We start from the raw sequence: 18,797 nt of genomic DNA, 5'->3' as shown, positions 1-18,797 counted from the left end.
TTAGTTTGCGGTGAATTTATTCTGTGTTATTTAAATTTAATTACACAAAATACATACTCAGCATAAACATATTTAGCTAATACTTTTAACTAGGGGCTGACTTCAGCCACACCACTATACTGTGACCCATGAGGATCATCGAAGGTAAACTTAACTGACCCATGAAGACAACAGTCATAGAACCAACACTTTCCCCAAATAGCTAATAATGTATCATATGGCCAAGTTGTCTTCTGTTGTTCCTTTACATCGACAAGCAAGAGCATGTGAACGTCAGCCTGAGGAAGGGAAGCTGGGTGGATGGAAAGAAGAACTCCCTGCCGCCCGTCCAGCAGTTCTGCGGGGCATGACGGCCCTTGGCTAGCCGACCGATGGAAAAGTCAGAGGGTTTGCAAAAGTTTGTCTGTTTTTGATGCTCTGGGCAGTCCTCTGAGAGTCAAATCAGAAGGCTCTGGTGCTACAGGGTATGATGTGTCTCCTACTGGACCGTTCCTTAGTCCTCACTGGTACTGCCCTAGACCATGATTAATCTGTTCATTTTTCGAATGATCCAATTTATAGGGGAATAAAGCATTTAAAATGGCTTTTCAAAATGGGTCATAGACAGATACTAAAAATCAAGATACAAATAAAGAACTGCAAGTTTCCTTAAAAATACTTTCATTCATTCTGTTGAGAATATTCATTCTATCAAAGGGAGCTCACTATTGTGTGTGATTTTAAATATCCGTCCAAAGTAAAGAACATAAAGAACACATATTTGGCCTTAGTCTTTTTCATTAATTATAAGTTTACACCAGATGATTCTGTAGTTTTATTTTGTTGAGTTTTTTTTTACCTCTTTATATATTCCAGTGCATGCATAATAGTCTCTGGAGGGGAGGCCAAGTCGAGGCTGGTCAATCTATGAAAAATATACAAAAACAGAAAATAAGCCAGTTGACACAGAACAGTTTACAAAACACAAGCATGCCTATCTACGTGTGAGCCAAGATCTTCTAAACAGCAAGTGCTCTCTTGCTGTTTATAAGGGTAATGATCACACACTGAGTGGACATATAGTTAGGACATGGTTTTCACACTACTTCAAAGTATTAAACAGATGGGTAGTTAGATAACCTGGGAGACTGTGCCACAGATATTTGAGAAAAACCAAGGAAAACCTGAACAGGAAATATACTGGGAAGCATTTTAATGTGGAACAGAAGGTGCAGGTGAACAAAAACACATGAGCATCTAGGACCTAGGAGGTTCCACATTACACATTTACAAGACACCCCGCTTCCTGAGAGTCTATCGTATGCATCCCTGGGGGACATTCTCTTCTACTCACACCCCTCACTGGGACACAATAAAAGTAAAAGGTGGAAAACCTCTGTGGGAAGTGTAGGATTTTTAGCTAGTGGAATCTCATCAGAGATTTTTTTGAGGTCCCCTAACCTAGGCGGATGAGGAAGATGCCTCATTGGCTCTCTCCAAAGCTGCTCTGCCCTGGACGTCAGCAGACTCCGCTGCCAGCTGGGCGTGTGAAAGACGAACCCCAGGTCTGCTCTGTGGTTCTAGGTCGCTCCATACCCAGAGGGAGCTACCTGGACATGCGTGCAGCCCCCTGAGATTGCTTTTTATGCACTGCATGGTAAGAAGGTGGGTACAGGGGAAATGTTTTTAAAAGATTTTATTCATTTATTTTTAGAAAGAGGGGAAGGGAGGGAGAAAGACAGGGAGAGACACATTGATGTGAAAGAGAAACACGGATTGGTTGCCTCTTGTACATGCGCTGACCAGGGGCTGATCCCTCAACCCAGACATGTGGTCAGACTGGGGCTCAATCAGGTGACCTTTTGTGTTGCTGGGCGATGCCCAAACCACTGAGCCACACCGGTCAGGGCTACAGGGGAAACTTGTCTTTGATGTTCAACTGAACAGTTTGATATAGTCAATCACGGATAAGTATTTCTTGGTTTATCATTTAATAATAACATATTTTGAGCCCTTCAAGAAAACAAGAAGATGGGCACGGGGCCAAACCCGAGCATTTATGGGTTAAAGCGAGAATCCTAGCAGGAAGGACCAGGTCAGGACAAAAGAAGCATCACGCAGAGGACTGGCGTGGGAGAAGCCAGAAGACATCTCCACGAGGAGAGCTCTGCTCCTTCTTTACCAAACACGGTCCCCTCGTGATGCTCACGCAGGATGCTGGCATTTGAGAGTCCAGCGAGAGGACTTAGGAAGGGAGGAAAGGGTCCACTGTGAAAGAGAGCTGGGTTCAATGTTTTCCATAATTTTAAATAACTGACCATGAAGATTTATGCCATAGTGACGTAAATGTGATTCTGTGACCTGCAAATTGTGGTTTAGTTTCTTTTACAGGAGAGTGAATAAAAGCTTTATACATTTTTTAGTCTGTTCCAAACACACTCCTTAAGAATAAATCTTGTTTTAGGTGACACCTTAGATAAACCTAAATGAATGGCTTACATTAAAAAAAAAATCTGACAAAGCCATTTGAAAAGAATGGCATCTTATTTACCCTAATTGAGAAAAAAGTACAGACATTCTTTAGCAAGAACCAAAACTGTGTTCCAAAATCCCTCGTCTATGTTCTCTTTGGAAGCAATTAGGAATTTCTGGTTTCCAGACTGCTTTACTGTGTAAACCAGCCCACTCTCCTTTCAGGAACATATAGAGAAATCAGGCACTTTTTCTAAGTAGGAGGGGCCTGAAGTCTTTCATTTCGTATTTGTTTCATGAAAGGAGCGGTATCTAAAACAAACGAACCATAAGGAGAGATGAATGTCTAAAATACAGCATTAAAAACATATTTTCAAAATTAAGAATCTAGATATCAGGGACAGAGCATTAATTTATTGCCACCTTGCCCACGTAATTCAAATGAACATGCGCATTATTTCTCAATATCAACAACAACAATGTATGTGGAAGTTTTATTACAATTTAAAGGTAACTTTGGCTGACAGCCATAGAAACTTACGTGAATTATATGGTTCACAGAGTTCTTATCATCAGTGCCAACAAAAAAATTAATAATGACTTTTTTCCCATATTTAGAATTCAGTTGTGCAATAGCTTTCTCAGCTGTCCAAGAAGTACCTAAAACAATGAAAGGTAAAGTACATTTTTAGAAGCTTTAGTGCATAATATGGTACCATAATATAATAACATAGATCTTACTGGAAATTACTATTTTTTAAAAAAGAAGGAAAACTGCCTTACCATTTGTTTGCTCCCAGTTTTCTGTGGCTACGGGCCAATCGTATATGTCTGGTAACAACTGGAGTAGAGGCACTCCACCTCTGTTATCGATAGCCGCTTTTGAAAGCAATGAAAATAAACGTATTAAGAAGTCTATGCATATTTTAGCACACTCTTAGTGAAACATAATGAGGAACACTTACATTCATTTATGCAAGACCTGTACAACGTTTTTGCTTTCTGCACAGCCACTATATCTTCAGGTTTGGGTTCCTGAAGGACATCTGAAATGGAGCATTTAAGAAAAGGCATTAATATAATGGCTCATTTGCAGCAGTAATGAACATTTTCAACATAGGTTCAGTAACAGACTTGCTTCTTTGTATGTATGTTCACTCCCTCCCCATGCCAAAACCCTGCAGGAAAAACCAAACCCCTCACCTAATCACCATTCCTAGTGTGGAACTGAGAGTTACTTTCATCAGCCACGTTACATGAAAGTGTTTTTGACTAGATTATCTTTTTTTTTTGAACAGTGATGTGTACTGCCCTGCCACAGATAAGTTACTTTGGTTTCAAATTGAGATTAAAAAGAGAACAAATAAGAATACAGAGGAATTTGGAATTTAATATGATACTCTTCTTGATGGCTGAAAAATAATTCTCTTTGTGTGATTGTACTGTTCATGCCCCCAAATTAAATGAATTGTTTTACTTGTTTGGATGTTAGAAAATAGCAATGCTTGTTTTCTCAAAGTAACTTCCAGAGGAAAAGAACAAAGGATGGACAGTAGGGGACTAGACATGACTTTCTCAGCTTCCCAGGAGAGTGCCTTAGCGGGGTCAGAACAAACATACCCCTCTGGGAAGGCAAGTCTTAGGAATGTCTGCAAGTGGCTTCAACACAGGGCCACGGTGGAAAGACCAGGGAGGTAGTGATTAGTAAAAATCATTTCATTTTCTTTTTCTGTATAACAGCATAAAAATGCCATCTTTAGGGATAATAGGGCTTATGGTTTGTGTTCCTACACATGAAAGCAGGCATGCCAAGAGATGCCAACATCTCCAATTCAGTGCCTACCAGCCTCGACGGGACTAGATAGTGGTCCACAAAATCTGGAGGGATTACTGACTCTAATCCTCTACAGTGTTACCCACAATAGCCAAGGGTTGCATCTCAAAAAAAATGGATAGGAGAGAAATCTTTGATGCACAGGCACGAATTTCACTAACCTTTCAAAATGACTTCTAGTTCATCTCTTAAGATGTCAAAGTTACTGTAACGGGAGCTGGTCTCGGGAATGATGTTGCGTTTCAGCCAGCCCCCACAGGCGTATTTGAAAAAGTTTGAACACGGCTCAACGGTGGTGTCCATGTTCTGGATGAGTCGAGCAGCTGCAAGACCAGACGAAGGACGAGATGAAACAAAGAGGGTATTTCTTGAGTAGTTTGGAAGGCGGGGGAGGAAAGCATGCTGCTTCCCCTTGAGTTCCCCTTTAAGAGCAAGTTATGTGGCCTGATGCTTCTTTTTCTTACCTGTAACTGTCAGTTCAGGGTAGGATGACGGATATTATCTAAGTAAAGTTCCCCTTTACTACAGCTGACTGGTTTTATTCCTGAAAGGTCTGGGCTGGAATTCTCCATCTCCCTCTCTCCCCCAAGTAACTCAGGTTCCTGGTAGTTCCCATGGCAGATTTTACACACACACACACACACACACACACACACACACACACACCTGTTTTGGATATGCTGGGCTTGGGATTAACACAGGGTCACTCTTCACTCTGACAATTTTAGCTGCCCACTCTGCCCTTCAAGGTGTTGTGACTTTCGAATGTCTTTCAAACTCCAAGGGATGAAAGATCGTTAATGGGGTTTTGTCATTTTAGTACAGATCTGAAGCTACATTTATTACTTCTTGAACCTTGCTTCCAAAGTTTTTGCAATTTAAATTTGACATCAAATTTGCATGTTTATGTAGACTCTGTCATTATGAAATTGGCTATACTCTTGTTAGTTTTTCTTATGTCCACTCTTTTATCTTGGAGAACTGCGGTGAAAATGCAAATCAACCAACACGGAGGGCTTACAATATACAAAACACTGACTGTGCTTGGTGCTGCGATTGATGGAGAGACACATAAAATGTGAATTATTGCCACTGAAGGGAAGAATATGACATACAGGAGGCCCGATGCCCATAATTTCTACACCTGGAACAGTGAGAGAAACCTTTCCCTCCTCTCCCCACGTTCTTGCTCCCAACAAGGTGAACTGTTGTGCAAGGAAAACAAAACAGCAATTGAGAATTCATCTGTGTCAAGAGCGTGTAGGTTCTCAAATGAGATTTTGAAAATACTTCCCTGACTAAATAAATTATTTAATTAAAACCTCGCACAATCGCTGCGCTGTGTGGAATTGCTGCCCTTGGAGTGGTAAGTCTGTTTTCCAGCTGAGCCCCAAGCCCCCACTTCTAACCACCTTCTGGACCCCTTTGCTTGGCTGCTGTCTCAGGCTCCATCGCGCCGGGTTGCCTCCAGACCAGTTCTCCCTGGACTTTAATGTGTTGATATACAGGACAATTGTTTTCATGGCCTCCCAGGTTAGAAACCTTGGGTGAAACTCTATTACTCCCTTGCCTTTGGGTTTATCGGTAGCAACTTTGTCTCTCTTCTGTAATTTTTCCATGATCAACGCCAACCTAGTTTACATCTTCAGTCTCTTCTGTCTAGAGTCATCCAGCTAGTCACCTTGCTAGTCCTATCGCCCTGCATTTATACGTTCCACACATCCTTCACAGGCTAAACTTCCCAAACTACCCTTTTGCACTGGCAACTCCCTTGCTCGAATGTCAGTGGCTTGACATGGCCTACATTAAATTACAACTCCTTAGCTTGGCCTCTAAATCTGTACTAGACCAATCAAAAGTCTCCACCTTCCCCTCTTCCCTCTCTGCATTCTACACAAACTCCTGCTTCAACCCGAGGGACTTGCTCCACGTGCCTCGGACGCCTGTGTTTCCCTGCCCCGTGCCTTTGCTTCTCCCCCGCCCCCACCCACCTGACCCTCTTAACTTCTCCTTCTGTTCTCCCCAAATTCTACCTACTACCCAAGGTTCAGCTCTGTCTCGCCTCTTCCTTGAAGCTTCCATTCCTCCAGACTTCAGGGAACTTTTCTTTCTCTGACAGACCATGGCCTCACTCAGTCTTTAATGCTCAGGCAAAGCTACTTCGGGTTTGTCTTCACAACCTAGTTTGTTTTCACAACCTAGTCTGTCTTCACAACCACTCTGATGGTGACCTTAACCTAACCTCGTTGTATTCCCATCACCCAGCACCTCAGTGGAAGGTGGGCAAGTATGTTTGTGTGACGACGTTCCTCAGTCATCTATGAGTCTTGTAACTCCTTCCTCGCCCACCCTGCCCTCCCCCACTCCTGCACATCAGACCAGCGCTCACTGCAGGCTCTCCAGGGGCCTTCCCTCCTTCCAGTTCAGAGGCCCCCAGCCTCTCTCCACCCCACAGGTCCATCCTGTGACCTGCCAGATGAACTGTCGTAACAATTCAGCATGCAATTTTCCACTCCCAGGTTTTTAATATAATCCGTTTCCATCCATAATAAAATCCAGATTCCACCTATTCTAACCTTAATATATCTAGTGAAGCTTCTCTACCATTCCTTTCTCACGGGAGCCCGCTGCCCCAATTAAATGAACGTACTGAGTTTCTGCTGTGAAACACCTTCTCGTTTTCTGCTTCTGCACCTTGGACCATGTCACCTCCACTCCTACTACAATATCCTTTCTTTGTGTTTTTCACATTTAGAAATTTCATGTCCACCATTTGCTGCTGGAAAATCCATCGTCTCCACCCCTGGACTGTGGTTCTGGTAAAGAAGGAAACGCACATCCCAGTTCTGTGTCACTGAGCCTAACGTGGTCCTCCACTCAGCCCTACCGGTGAAAACACGAACCCAAAACCCCAGGTAAAGATTAGGAAATTGCCTGGCTGGCATAGCTCAGTGAATTGAGCGCGGCCTGCAAACCAAAGTGTCACAGGTTCGATTCCCAGTCAGGGTACATGCCTGGGTTGCAGGCTATGACCCCCAGCAATTGCACATTGATGTTTCTCTCTCTCTCTTTCTCCCTCCCTTCCCTCTCTAAAAAATAAATAAATAAAATCTTTAAAAAAAAGATTAGGAAATTGATCTAAAAAAGGTGGAGAGAAAAAGTAATTCCGTCGAACTTGTATGCAAATGAAGATACGATAACAGGGGAAGTGAAAATAAAGATCCTGAATACACAGAAGATGATCACGTAAAGTGAAAAACCAGAAAATTGGAGCCCGAAAGAAGTGCTAACTGAAGGTATTCTAAGCATACATTTCAGGCAATTTTATGTAACTTTGTCTTTCAAAACACTTTTACAGATTTAACCTGAATGTTGTAAAGGCTCCCGCCACTTGGGAAGTGCTTCTATTTTCTTCCCTTCTCTGGGGAAATGAATGGTTTATGTCCTAACACCTCAAAGAGCAATAAATTCCCAGTTGGGAGAGCAGTGAACAAGCAATGAATTAGTAGAATGAGCAGGTCTTACTGCCTCTTTGGAAAAACCACATGCCCTTTTGAACACTCTGAACAAAAAGGAGGAGTGGTGGATGCAGATCTTCTGTTATTCGTGCGTCTCCCACAGGGAAAAAAGATGATCCTTCTCTTTTGAGGCTGAATTCCTCACTCTACACCCAGCACAGTTAAACTACTTACATCTGGACAGCAAATCAAAGAGGCAGCATTCAAACAATTTGTGAGGGATATGCAGACAAGAGATAGGAAGAAGCAACTTTGCAAACTCCTTCCTGTGCCCCCTTTTTAAATTTCCCTTTGGCCAGCATGCTCATCTGGGCAGGGGCGCTTCCAATCACTTCAAAGAGAGTTCTCCGTTCTGATGAATATTTTGGGGCCATGGGCCAAGGCGAGTCATGGGCTAGCACTTTTATGCTGGGTCTTTGATCAACCTTCCTTTAATCTCTTATCGTGGGTCTGATTCTGGTTTTGCACCTTATCCTCCGGACCTCCTCTGTGCTGACTTTTCTTTGAAGTCAGCGGTAGACTTGTGGGTAGAAGGGCCCGTAGGAAACAGACGCGCAACTGTCAAACTGGTTGTAATTGTTTTTATATTTTGCACTTTGTTTTGAATTGCTCAACCTCTCTACGTAGCCACACCTGGCTCTTCAGATGTTTCCTTATCTGTGAGTCTGTGGTTTCTGAGTAAATAAATGTGGTTTAAAAACAAAATTATTCACCTCAATAAGTAGATATAAAAATGGATGTAGTAAAGGTAAAAAAAAAAAAGAGTGCTGTTGACCAGATGTTTGTAGGGTGAAAGAGAGAGTATATCATGATTTTTAAAAGTATGTATAAAAGCCCAGAAAGTTGAAAGGGCATTTGCAGCAGTTATATCTGAGTGGAGGGATTAGGAGTGTATTCAATTTTATATTATTTGCTTATCTTTATTTTCCAATTTATATTAGATGAACATGTCCTGCTTTTGCACTAAGAAAACAGTTTATTTTTAACTTAGGAAAATAGTCACATAAAGACAAGACAAGTAATCTATTAATAATGAGCTTATTTCTTGTGATTGACAATTCTGAATGTTCTAGGCTGATAATAAATGACACACCATTATTTTCCAAACTAATCTTCTTGTAACATTCTCCCAACCTATTTGTCTATGAGGATTTAAAAACAAGCTCAACCTGCATCTGGGAAGTTATTAATTACTGTATTCATTACCAGGGGTCCGTGTGTGGGCATGGATTAGGGGATGCGGCATAAGCTGGGGAATGTGTGGGTTAAGCATGAATGATGCTTAAACCAGGTAGACCTGTTTTGAATCTCTGAGGATCAGCACTTTTCAGCTCTATAGTGGTCTCCCTCACCTGCGGGAGACTGGTCTCCCTCACTTTTGTTTTCCATGGTTTCAGTTGTCTGCCATGGATATTAAATGGAAAATTCTAGAAATAAACAGATTGTAAGTTTGGAGTTGTACACTGTTCTGAGTAGCACGATGAAGTCTTGCATCGTCCTGCTCCGTCTCTCCCAGATCATCCCTTAGTCCATTGTATCTATGCTGCATATGCTCCCCACCCGTGAGTCGCTCAGTAGCCACATCAGTTATCAGACCAACTGTCCAGGTATCACAGTGCTGCGTTCAGGTTACCCTGATTTAATGGAACAATGGCCCCAAAGCAAGAATAGCGATGCTGGCAATTCAGATGTGCCAAAGAGAAGCCGTAAAGTTCTTCCTTTAAGTAAAAAGGTTTGTGAGTGTATATACATATACATACCCATACACATATACACATACAATGGAAAACATGGTATCTATAGGGTCTGACAGTCATCTGCAGTTTCAGGTATTCACTGGGGTTCTTGGGACGTCTTCCCCACAGATAAGGAGGTGGGGTGGGGGGACAACTATTCAAGATTAAGTAACTTCCCCAAAGTTAAGCAGCTAGTAAATGATGGTGCACTAGGACTTGCACTTAGGCATCTGTGGCTCTGAGCTCACCCTCTTTCCATCATACTGTGGACACAGCAGATGAGGACATGTGAGAGGCAGTAACTTGTGCCTTCCTCTTTTCCAGCCCTTCCCAATTGTCCCTCCTCTCCCTGCCTTGCCCTCTTCTTTACCCCCTCTTCTCCCTGCACACTCTCACAGCCACGGATCCCATCCTTCGCAATGTCAACCTTGTCACCAGCCACTAGGGCTGGGTCAAAGGCAGGAGAAAGCTTCAAGACTTGGAGGGGCTGTAGTGACCAGGAGGAAGGAAAGGGAAAAGAGCGAATGCATTCTTCACATCGGGTAAGCAGACAGGAAAGTGGTAGGGAAGCCATTCCTACTCCAAGGCACATCCAGAAGTGCATCTTCCTGGGGTGGGCACGTGAGCAGTTTCTGCTTACCCTCTCCTTGCATAGCATAGACCAGACTAGGGAGAGCGAGAAATCTCAGTGATGTTATCGGGCCCACTTTTTCAATCCGATTTAACCTTGTGAATCATTTTAGAAGTCTTTTACATATACAGATGCCCAGGATCCACCCCTGATCAATTAAATCACAATCTTAGAGGTGGTCCAGGCATTTTTTTTAAGGCCTTCTGAGCAGGCTCTAGTGAGCAGTTAGGGGAGAACAATCAGCTCCGACAAGACAGAAACATGGAAAATAAGGACAATAAACCCAATATCAGAAAGTAAAGATGGTCCCAGTTAGATGAATCAGACGTACTTCTTCTCGCCTTTCCAGCCTGTAAGTGTGAATGGGCTCGCATCGCGACAGCCCACAGGTGTAAGCAAACTTCAGTCTCCAGGAGCCCCCGGCACAGGGTCACCGGGAGCCGCCCTGTGACCCCCACCAGCCCACTTCCCTCAGGCCTCCACTGCGCTGCACTGACTTTGCTCCACAGCCTCCCGCCCCAGACCTTGTCCACCATCCGGTTCCCTCGGGTGCTGGAGCTGTTTGGTGCCTGGAAAATGCCTCTTTTCCATCTTCCATTGTCTTAGAGGAGTTCTGAGGAGGGCTCCTTGTGCCTAAAGGTGAAGAGGTCTTGCCCTTTTCTCCCCAAAAACACAAGGAACAGTGGATCTGGTTTGGGGGTAGGGGCAAGATTACTGTAGCCAACACTGCACTATATTCAGAATCACTTCTTTGATGGATTCTGACTTGGTCAAGACTTGGTTCAAGGGACATTTTTGTGGACCTTGACTTTCTGTTCCTTGAAGATGAGCTCTCTCTATCTCAAGAGGCTCAGGAGCAACAGACTTGAGACACGACCCCTCTACAAGTTTCCAGGACATGATTAGATAGGTTGGAATTCCAGCTACTCCGGAACCCGCTGCATGTCTACTGCAAGAGGAGACAGTCCTTAGCCTGTTGATCAATGGCTCCCATGCTGCAAGGTCCTCCCCTTTCCTATCTACATGCACGGCTTTCCCATCACATCAATAGCATGTTAGCTGAAAATGGCATTCGAGGCACTATACCGTGAAGGAGAGACTGTTCCGTGACATGACCACTGCCGAACTCCAAAGCTAGATTCAGTCCAGAACAGAGACTGCTTTCCATAAATCGCCTCGGAGATGGTCTGACGGACCCTTTCCCTATGCCCCACGGTGTGCTGGTTCCTGGGTCAGGCCCTTGCCCTGTACTGGGCAAGCACATAAGGCAGTTTCTCCTTATCGGAGGCAGACCATACACTGGTACCCCATCCATTCTGCCGGTCTGTATAATTCTTTAGCACCTACCACAGAGCACAGAGGATATCCACTTCGCCTTGCCACCTCCAAGTGCACTTCATATGCAAGTTCCCTTACTACACTTTTTTAAAAAAGATTTTACTTTTTTAGAGGGAAAGGGAGAGAGAAAGAGAGGGAGAGAAACAGCAATGTGTGGTTGCCTCTCATGTGCCCCCAACTGGGGACCTGGCCCCACAACCTAGGCAGGTGCCCTGATTGGGAATCGAACTGACGACCCTTTTGGTTTACAAGCCAGCACTCAATCCACTGAGCCACACCAGCCTGGGCCCCTCACTACACTCTTGATGGAATGTTGGGGTCGTCAGCCTCTTTCTTAGGTCTTTTCCTGCCCTCTCCTTACAGAGGTAGTTTTTCGGTCTCAGGGCTTCTCCCAGGGCCTGTGTGCACACACAGGTATATAACAAATATTTCAATGTTTATATATGTGTTTGTCCCCTGGAGGCTGGTTCTCTGGTCCTGCATGTGTATGTATGTTCTAAAGAAAGTTCTGCACGTGCGCAGCGCTTCTGGGGAAATTGTCAGTAAAGCACCTGGATAGCATAAAGCTTTGTGCTGTAGTACTTTTTTTCTGTGGGTTTAACTTGCTTTAATGTTGGTTCCTCCTTAATAGGTCACTGATGTTTTCTAGTGAGAAGGCAATGTAATTCATGGGCATTACAAAACACAGACAGCCAATTCCCATTACTCACTGGAATTTTGCTCTAAAGTCACCACTAACACTAAATTAGCAAATACTGAATCTTTGGGGAAATACAAGGTTAGATTCCTATGAGCATCTGATCACACACGTTTATCAGTCGATCAAAACATAACTATGTTTTATGTGTTTCTGTTTAATTTAAACACATCTTATTTAATACATGTCACTAATTAATTAACATTGAACTTACAACACACAGCACTACACGTGATACTTAAGCAAAGTTATCTATATCTAACCCTTGTCTTTTCTCCGTAAAGCACATCACAGCCTTTCTGTGCTTCAGAACATTGGACATCACTCAGCACTATGCTTGGAGGACATTTTAAGCAGGGAAACAACAACAACAACAAAAAGCATAAGAATGTGACCCGAAATAGACCCAGAGAAGGACTCATGTTTACAGTCTTCACGCTGGACCTTGGCCGGGTACACACGTGTGCAAGGCAGCTCAGGTCTCTGACCGGTCTGATCGTGTCTGCACCGCGAAGACAGAATTTGGGATCCCGCAGCCTTTTAGCCAGGAGGCAAATTAGCAAATTCACAAATCACTAGGATCTTTTATGCTTTTGTCCATTTTTGGTTTGAGGCTTTTTGGAATATCCAAGAAAATGTACAATTCAGGCAACGAAGTTAAATGGAAATGGGATGCAAATAATTTATTTCCCAGTTTCTACTGTGTTTTAAAAACTCCTGGCCACAATGTATTTTAGTGTCAAACACATTACACAGATTAGGCTTCTGTTTACAGCACATGCACCCTGTATCTGGATCCACGGCAGAATTTCTTCACGGACTGTTCTCGTTCTGCATTGAAGGAGTAAGCTTTAGGGAATGGTGTAGGAGCAAAACTGTTTTCAACTTGTTCTCTCCAACTCGACTGAAGCACTTGGCTTTTTGACCTCAACCACACAACATTTTCATTCCACTCTCTTAAAATCGCTCTAATCAGTCTGGCTTATGGCTGTTCTGGAAGTGTCTAGGAGAGGTCAGATAAATGTTGAAGCACCAGGAGCAAATCTTCTTGGGAAGACCTTAGGACGCCCATTTCCAATCCAATCTCCTGTCCTAAATGTTGGCTTTATTAGTAGACACTAAGCCTGATATTTCTTACTAGGCAATTTTTTATAATTTAAAAGCCTCCTTTGACAACATTCTGAAAATATCGCTGACCTCATATCCCTGCTGCACCCTCCTCCCACCATCCCCCAACCAAAATTAAGGCAAAGTCGGAACATTCTGAAAGAACACAAAGAAAATGCAATGTAATCACAACGGGTCACAAAGGAATCCATTCAAAAGGCAGTGATGTGGGGAACTAGAATCTGGGGGACCATTCCTAAAGAGAAAATGACTGAAAATTAGCAAGCACACAGACCAATGCTAATAAAAACCAAATGGTTTTCTTACAAGCATTCTGGATTCTTCCACAATCCACTCCTCACTTTTAAATGACATCTCCCTCCCCTGATTGTTTCTGGGGTATCTCGTGGAAGGAAAGGTTGGAGGCGGGGTGGGGCAATACCTGATACTGACTGTAATGGACAGTGAGTTGATATAATTCATTCTCTGTCAACCTCTGGTTAAGTTCCAGCTAAGGCAAGGTCAAGTCTTAGACCTCTCTCATTTGTCAGCACCAAGAAAAGCCATCATTATACAAGAGTTCAAAAACTGTCTGTGGATTTACACAAGTAAGTTTGAGGGAAGTTTTGAAGCACACAGTGAATTTATTCTGCAGAGCTTCAAATCTCAACAAAGGGGAGCTATTTTTTGTGCGCTCTAGTTTGAGAAATAATCAGTCTATAATTAAATTTCTTATATGCATGGGACCAATTTACCTTAAATGCATATGCACACACACACAGACACAAGCCTATAAATAGTTCATTAAGAATCCATTCACTATCAGACTTACAGATGAACAATCAGATTTACATATAGAATGTTAACTAGATAATTTTTCATTTGGGTTCAGCCACAGAAACTTATGTAATAATGGTAATAATGATGAAGTCAATGTTTGACATATGTCAGTAATGAGAGGCATTTTTCTAAATTCTTTAACATTTAACCCTTTCTGGTAACTATATTTTTGTGGCTGTTTTAGAGATGTAGAAATTGAAGGTAAGGAATCTGTACCCACGGTCACATAGTTATTAAGTAACAAAGCTGAGGTCTAACCGTAGGCAGCCTGGTGGCTAGAATCTGAGCTCTTAACTATGATGTTGGTTTTAATTCTTTTTCCTCCTTGTAACTGCTCTGTAATGTAGGACACATTGCCTCTACTTGAAGGAAACATAGTCACAGAGTACTTACATGCCCAAGGTCACCGATATTAATTTAAACTGTGCCCAGGCCTAATTTTAAGATGATGTGTTTTCTACAATGTCATTCTGCCATAACTCCACAGAACAACAAGATGGCGAGAATCCAAATTAAATTATGCAAAAACCCCTGTATTTTTTGATGCCCAATTAAAATTTTAATTGCCCCATAACATGAATATAGCTACCTGAATTTTTTCCACTTCATTTGATCTCTGGATTTTAGACCTTCTTGAGATAATCACAGAAATACTGAGTCTAATGGACCCACAATAATGATCCTTAGTTGGTTTTTCCCGAACTAGTGAAATTCTTCAGCCTTATCTCACAGTCCATTTAAATGAATGACTCACAGTTAAGAGAGGATGATCAACAATTTTCCAGTAGGGGTTCCTCCAACTTTCACAACCAAAAACATATTCTGCTAGTAAATGAAAGGCTTGAAACTGTGTTACAGTTAAGTCGAGGTGCCATAAGTCTAAAAATAATTTCTCTTTTTCAGGTCCAATTTGCATTTTGAATCCTAAAAGATTCTTTGCTAGCAAAAAACTATTAGAAGTTAAACTGCAATTTAAATGCAATGTATCACTTCAAATTAGTTATCAAGGCTGTGTGTTGATTATAGTGTTAATGAATAATCTAGTTTTTTGAAGGAAATATATGGAAGGTTATGAAAAGGCTACAACTGCGTTTTTAGCGACCCTGTCGGGCAGATCCCCAGCTCCCTGGACACTGGGGGATATGTCTGCAGAGGGTGCAATGAGATGACATGTCCACGTTCCTCCCATTAAAACATTTTGTTATTTTCGATGACGCTATTGAACAAGACTAATCATGTCAACTTCAATAATATGTAATTATTGAGAGTAGCTCAAAACTTCCTTTGCCTTTGCATCTGGTGTGGTTGGGGAGTGGTGGAAAACGATCACAGCAGGAGCACAAGCTGGGCCCGTGGTGCTTTTCGAGTGCTGCCTAAAATGAAGTCCACATTGTGAAATGGGCTCTTTCCTGGTGAGCGTTTTTAAATCTAGCACTTATTGATAAACTAAGCACTTAGTTGACACAAATGTCTGGCTCCACACGTTTATGTTTTCCAATGAATAAATAGCTCTTTTCTATTATAGAAAGCCCAAAGGATTATGCGAAATCATTTGCCTCCTCCAAAAAGAGTTTTTCCCTTTGGAACACAAAAAGACTGAACATGTTTGTGACCAACATGTTTGAGTGCCCCTCTATGTGCAATATTACTCAGACCTGAATATACCATGGTGAATGAACAGACGTAATAGTTGCCCTCACAGAGCTTTCAGGTTTTCCTCGGAAAGAAGGCTGTTCTTTTCATAATACACATGAGCTCCTCTAATGCAACTGTATCTAGATGTGAGGGGTTGTTAGTTCACATTGCAGCTCCCAAACATACCCAGTATTCAGCTGACATGTAAAACTCCTACTTTATATATCACCTGGAGCCATTTGTAAGGAGCCATTTGCAGCGGGCTTCTACAAACTAGCTTATGCTTGTATGTGTGAGCTGACCGGGAATTTGAATGAGCAGGCTACACATGAAACAACCAGGGATGGAGGAGCCTTAGACATTGATGGTTGAAAGGCGGCAACACTTCACTAAATAGTGTTGCCTCACCTTCTCGCATCCAAGAGAAGGAAAGCATGGGGGCTTCATTAAAGGAGAGCAGAAATGAGTCACTGGGAGGGGAGAAGCTCTGAAAGAACCGGGTGGAAAAGAAAGGTCAGACTGGTGAGTATATTAGCACTAGAGAGCTGGAAATGCTCATGTAAAGTAGGAGATCAGTTGAAAATAATCCCTGAAACAGGAAAATAGTGGGAAAGAAAAACACGTATAGAAACTGTTACCTTGCTGACCTACTTCTAGCTTAAGAAGGTAGAATTCTCGAGGTAATTAAACTGAGAAGGGAACAATTGACTTCTAGCAAAGGCGATAGATAGATCAGACAGAAAAGGGCTAAACTCAGGAGCCTGACAGAGAAATACAGAACTGAGAAACCTGACTTACATAAATGGAATGAAACCAGACTGAAAACATTTCTTTGCTGCTGTCTTTGTGGGCCAGGTGCCCTGACAAATCACTTCATTTTGACAACAGTGGTTTTGTGACCTCAAGATAAGGAACCTGAGAATAAATATAAAAAATGAATAAAATACTCATTCATTTAACCAATATCCACTGACAACTTGCTATGTGCCATGCAGCTTGCTAGTTGCTAGAAACAGGATGGTGAATAAGATACAGTTAACACTTACATTATGGTGGGCAAACCTAGACATTGGAAACTAATGAGTAAGATGTGAGTGCTGTGTGTGTTGGGCGGGGTGTGCTGGAAGCAAAGGAGGAATTAGCTAGGTGACGGTGGAGAAGACAGAGAGCATTTCATTCATTCATTCAGCCAGTCACTCACTCATTCAACAAAATTTGAGTCAGATACCACACTGTGATCCAGGATGAGAAGGTGGGTAATGGCCTTGACAAGAGAGGCAACCGAAAGAAGACTAGAGTGTGGAATGGCTGGGTGTGGGGAAGTAGGCTGCCCTCTAAAGGAAGGACGCAGGGTGGATAAAGGATGAAGAACTATGTTCTCCAGGCTTCCGCACCCCAGGACAAGCACTGCCTGTTTTTGATTGGTGACCGCAGGTATGTGGGAACTAACAAGCAGGGTTTGGCTTTGTCTCCCCAGCCACTGAAGTAGGAGGGATCTGATCATGGGAAAGAGGACTTACTCTTGCTGAGGGTGGAGGAAACAGCCAGCATGTCCTAGGAGTCCTCATCATGGCTATTTCATGAGAACCGGTCTCCTTTATTGCCCGTCTATCTTTATGGCTGGTCACGAAGTTGTAAATCACCCCTTTAACACACGCCCTGTCAAGTCAACTTGAGTTTTCACGAGCCCTAGTGTGAACTGAGTCTTCCCATGAACCCAGACAGAGTTCTTATGGATTGCACATGGGACGCTGCTGCCAACCTCTTCTGTAAGGGTCATGCATCACGGCATCCTTTGTATGACCATATGGTTCGGTGAGGGGTGGAGCCTCAGACCATCAAAATGCAACGACTGATCAGTATGAGGTGTGCAATTTCTGAGAAATAACTCAAAGCATATATCCAGGTAACCCACAGACTATAAAAGCAATGATAATTGTAACCCTTCACCGAAAGCAAGGATTCTAATTCCAGCACTTTGCACAATGACGAGTCCATAATAGACGTTCCAAAAGAATCCTATATTCTCAGTCAAGAAAAGTATTCTTCTAGTAAATGATCACCATCTGTTACTTAAAAGCTTTAAAAGCCACACATGTTCTATATCAGACTTAAAATATTTTGATACTGGTTTCTTTTTCCTGTTGCTACACTTGAATTTTAAAATGACTTGTATTGCTCCCTTAAAGTTAGATAGGAAATGTCTGAAAAGTTTGGAATTTTCTCACATAATTAAATTTTATTGTATTAAATAAAACACCATCATTGATTCCTGCCTTCTAAGTTTTTAAAATTAATAGGTGTGGTGGCTGATGGCTGAGGAAAAAGCAGGATCCTTGGCTTTCTTTGTTGGCGTACAAAATTAGTGTACTGTTCCTTCCTTCGTAAATAAAGACACATTTTTTTCCTATACAAAATGTTTGTCATTCGCATAAACTGGGCTCAGGTAGAAGCAGTCTGAGCCAGTTTAATGAGAGTGAACCTTATTTAGGTAGACTACAAGGGACCAGAAAGAGAGGAAACTTCCATCTAAGCGCCACGGAAAGAAGCTGCACAGGGTGAGCACCAGCAGGCAGCTGTGATGAAGAAGCTGAAACCAACCAACAATGTATGGTGACCCAAGAAATTTCAGGGTCCAAGGGTCTGGCAAAACGTGATGAGGTTAAGAACTAAGTTCAATTCCAGTCCCAGAATATGGAAGAAGAGCAGAAGCTCAGTTTCTAGAACTGGGGAATGAGTGATACGTGAGACGCCAAGATGCAAGGTAGGAACCATTTACTAGAGCTGAGGTCAGAGGCAAGTGACCGACGGGATGTGGAGCCAGAGCCACCGACCTTGGCCTTCGTCAGTGCCAGGGCCTGCGGTGGGCTCATCCCGCAGAAGGGGCCTTGCACGGAACTCAACCAGTTTGTCAGCTTCTCCAATCATCCCACTTCTTCTCTTTGTTTTAATTGTATTACTGTAGTTGAAATATAACATGGAAAGTTTTGTAACATTTATTGCTACTGTC

The 18,797-nt window shown here is 42.6% G+C and overlaps 1 protein-coding gene across 6 annotated transcripts in view; it reads right to left on the bottom strand.

The window, feature by feature from the left end:
* MME (membrane metalloendopeptidase) overlaps window positions 1–18,797 on the bottom strand; it is a 91,963-nt gene that overhangs the window by 54,004 nt on the left and 19,162 nt on the right. For all 6 annotated transcript variants that reach the window (XM_045851315.1, XM_045851316.1, XM_045851317.1 and 3 more), the window contains exons 4-8: window positions 4,447–4,608; window positions 3,417–3,497; window positions 3,235–3,330; window positions 2,993–3,111; window positions 839–904 (exon numbers count right to left, since the gene is read on the bottom strand). In XM_045851315.1, the coding sequence (XP_045707271.1) occupies window positions 839–904; window positions 2,993–3,111; window positions 3,235–3,330; window positions 3,417–3,497; window positions 4,447–4,608 (524 nt within the window). The remainder of the gene's footprint in view (window positions 1–838; window positions 905–2,992; window positions 3,112–3,234; window positions 3,331–3,416; window positions 3,498–4,446; window positions 4,609–18,797) is intronic.

Source organism: Phyllostomus hastatus, unplaced genomic scaffold, assembly GCF_019186645.2.
Source record: "Phyllostomus hastatus isolate PE091 unplaced genomic scaffold, TTU_PhHast_1.1 phas_contig_86, whole genome shotgun sequence".
Classification (NCBI taxonomy): Eukaryota; Metazoa; Chordata; class Mammalia; order Chiroptera; family Phyllostomidae; genus Phyllostomus; species Phyllostomus hastatus.
This window is presented reverse-complemented; position numbering and strand designations above follow the sequence as displayed.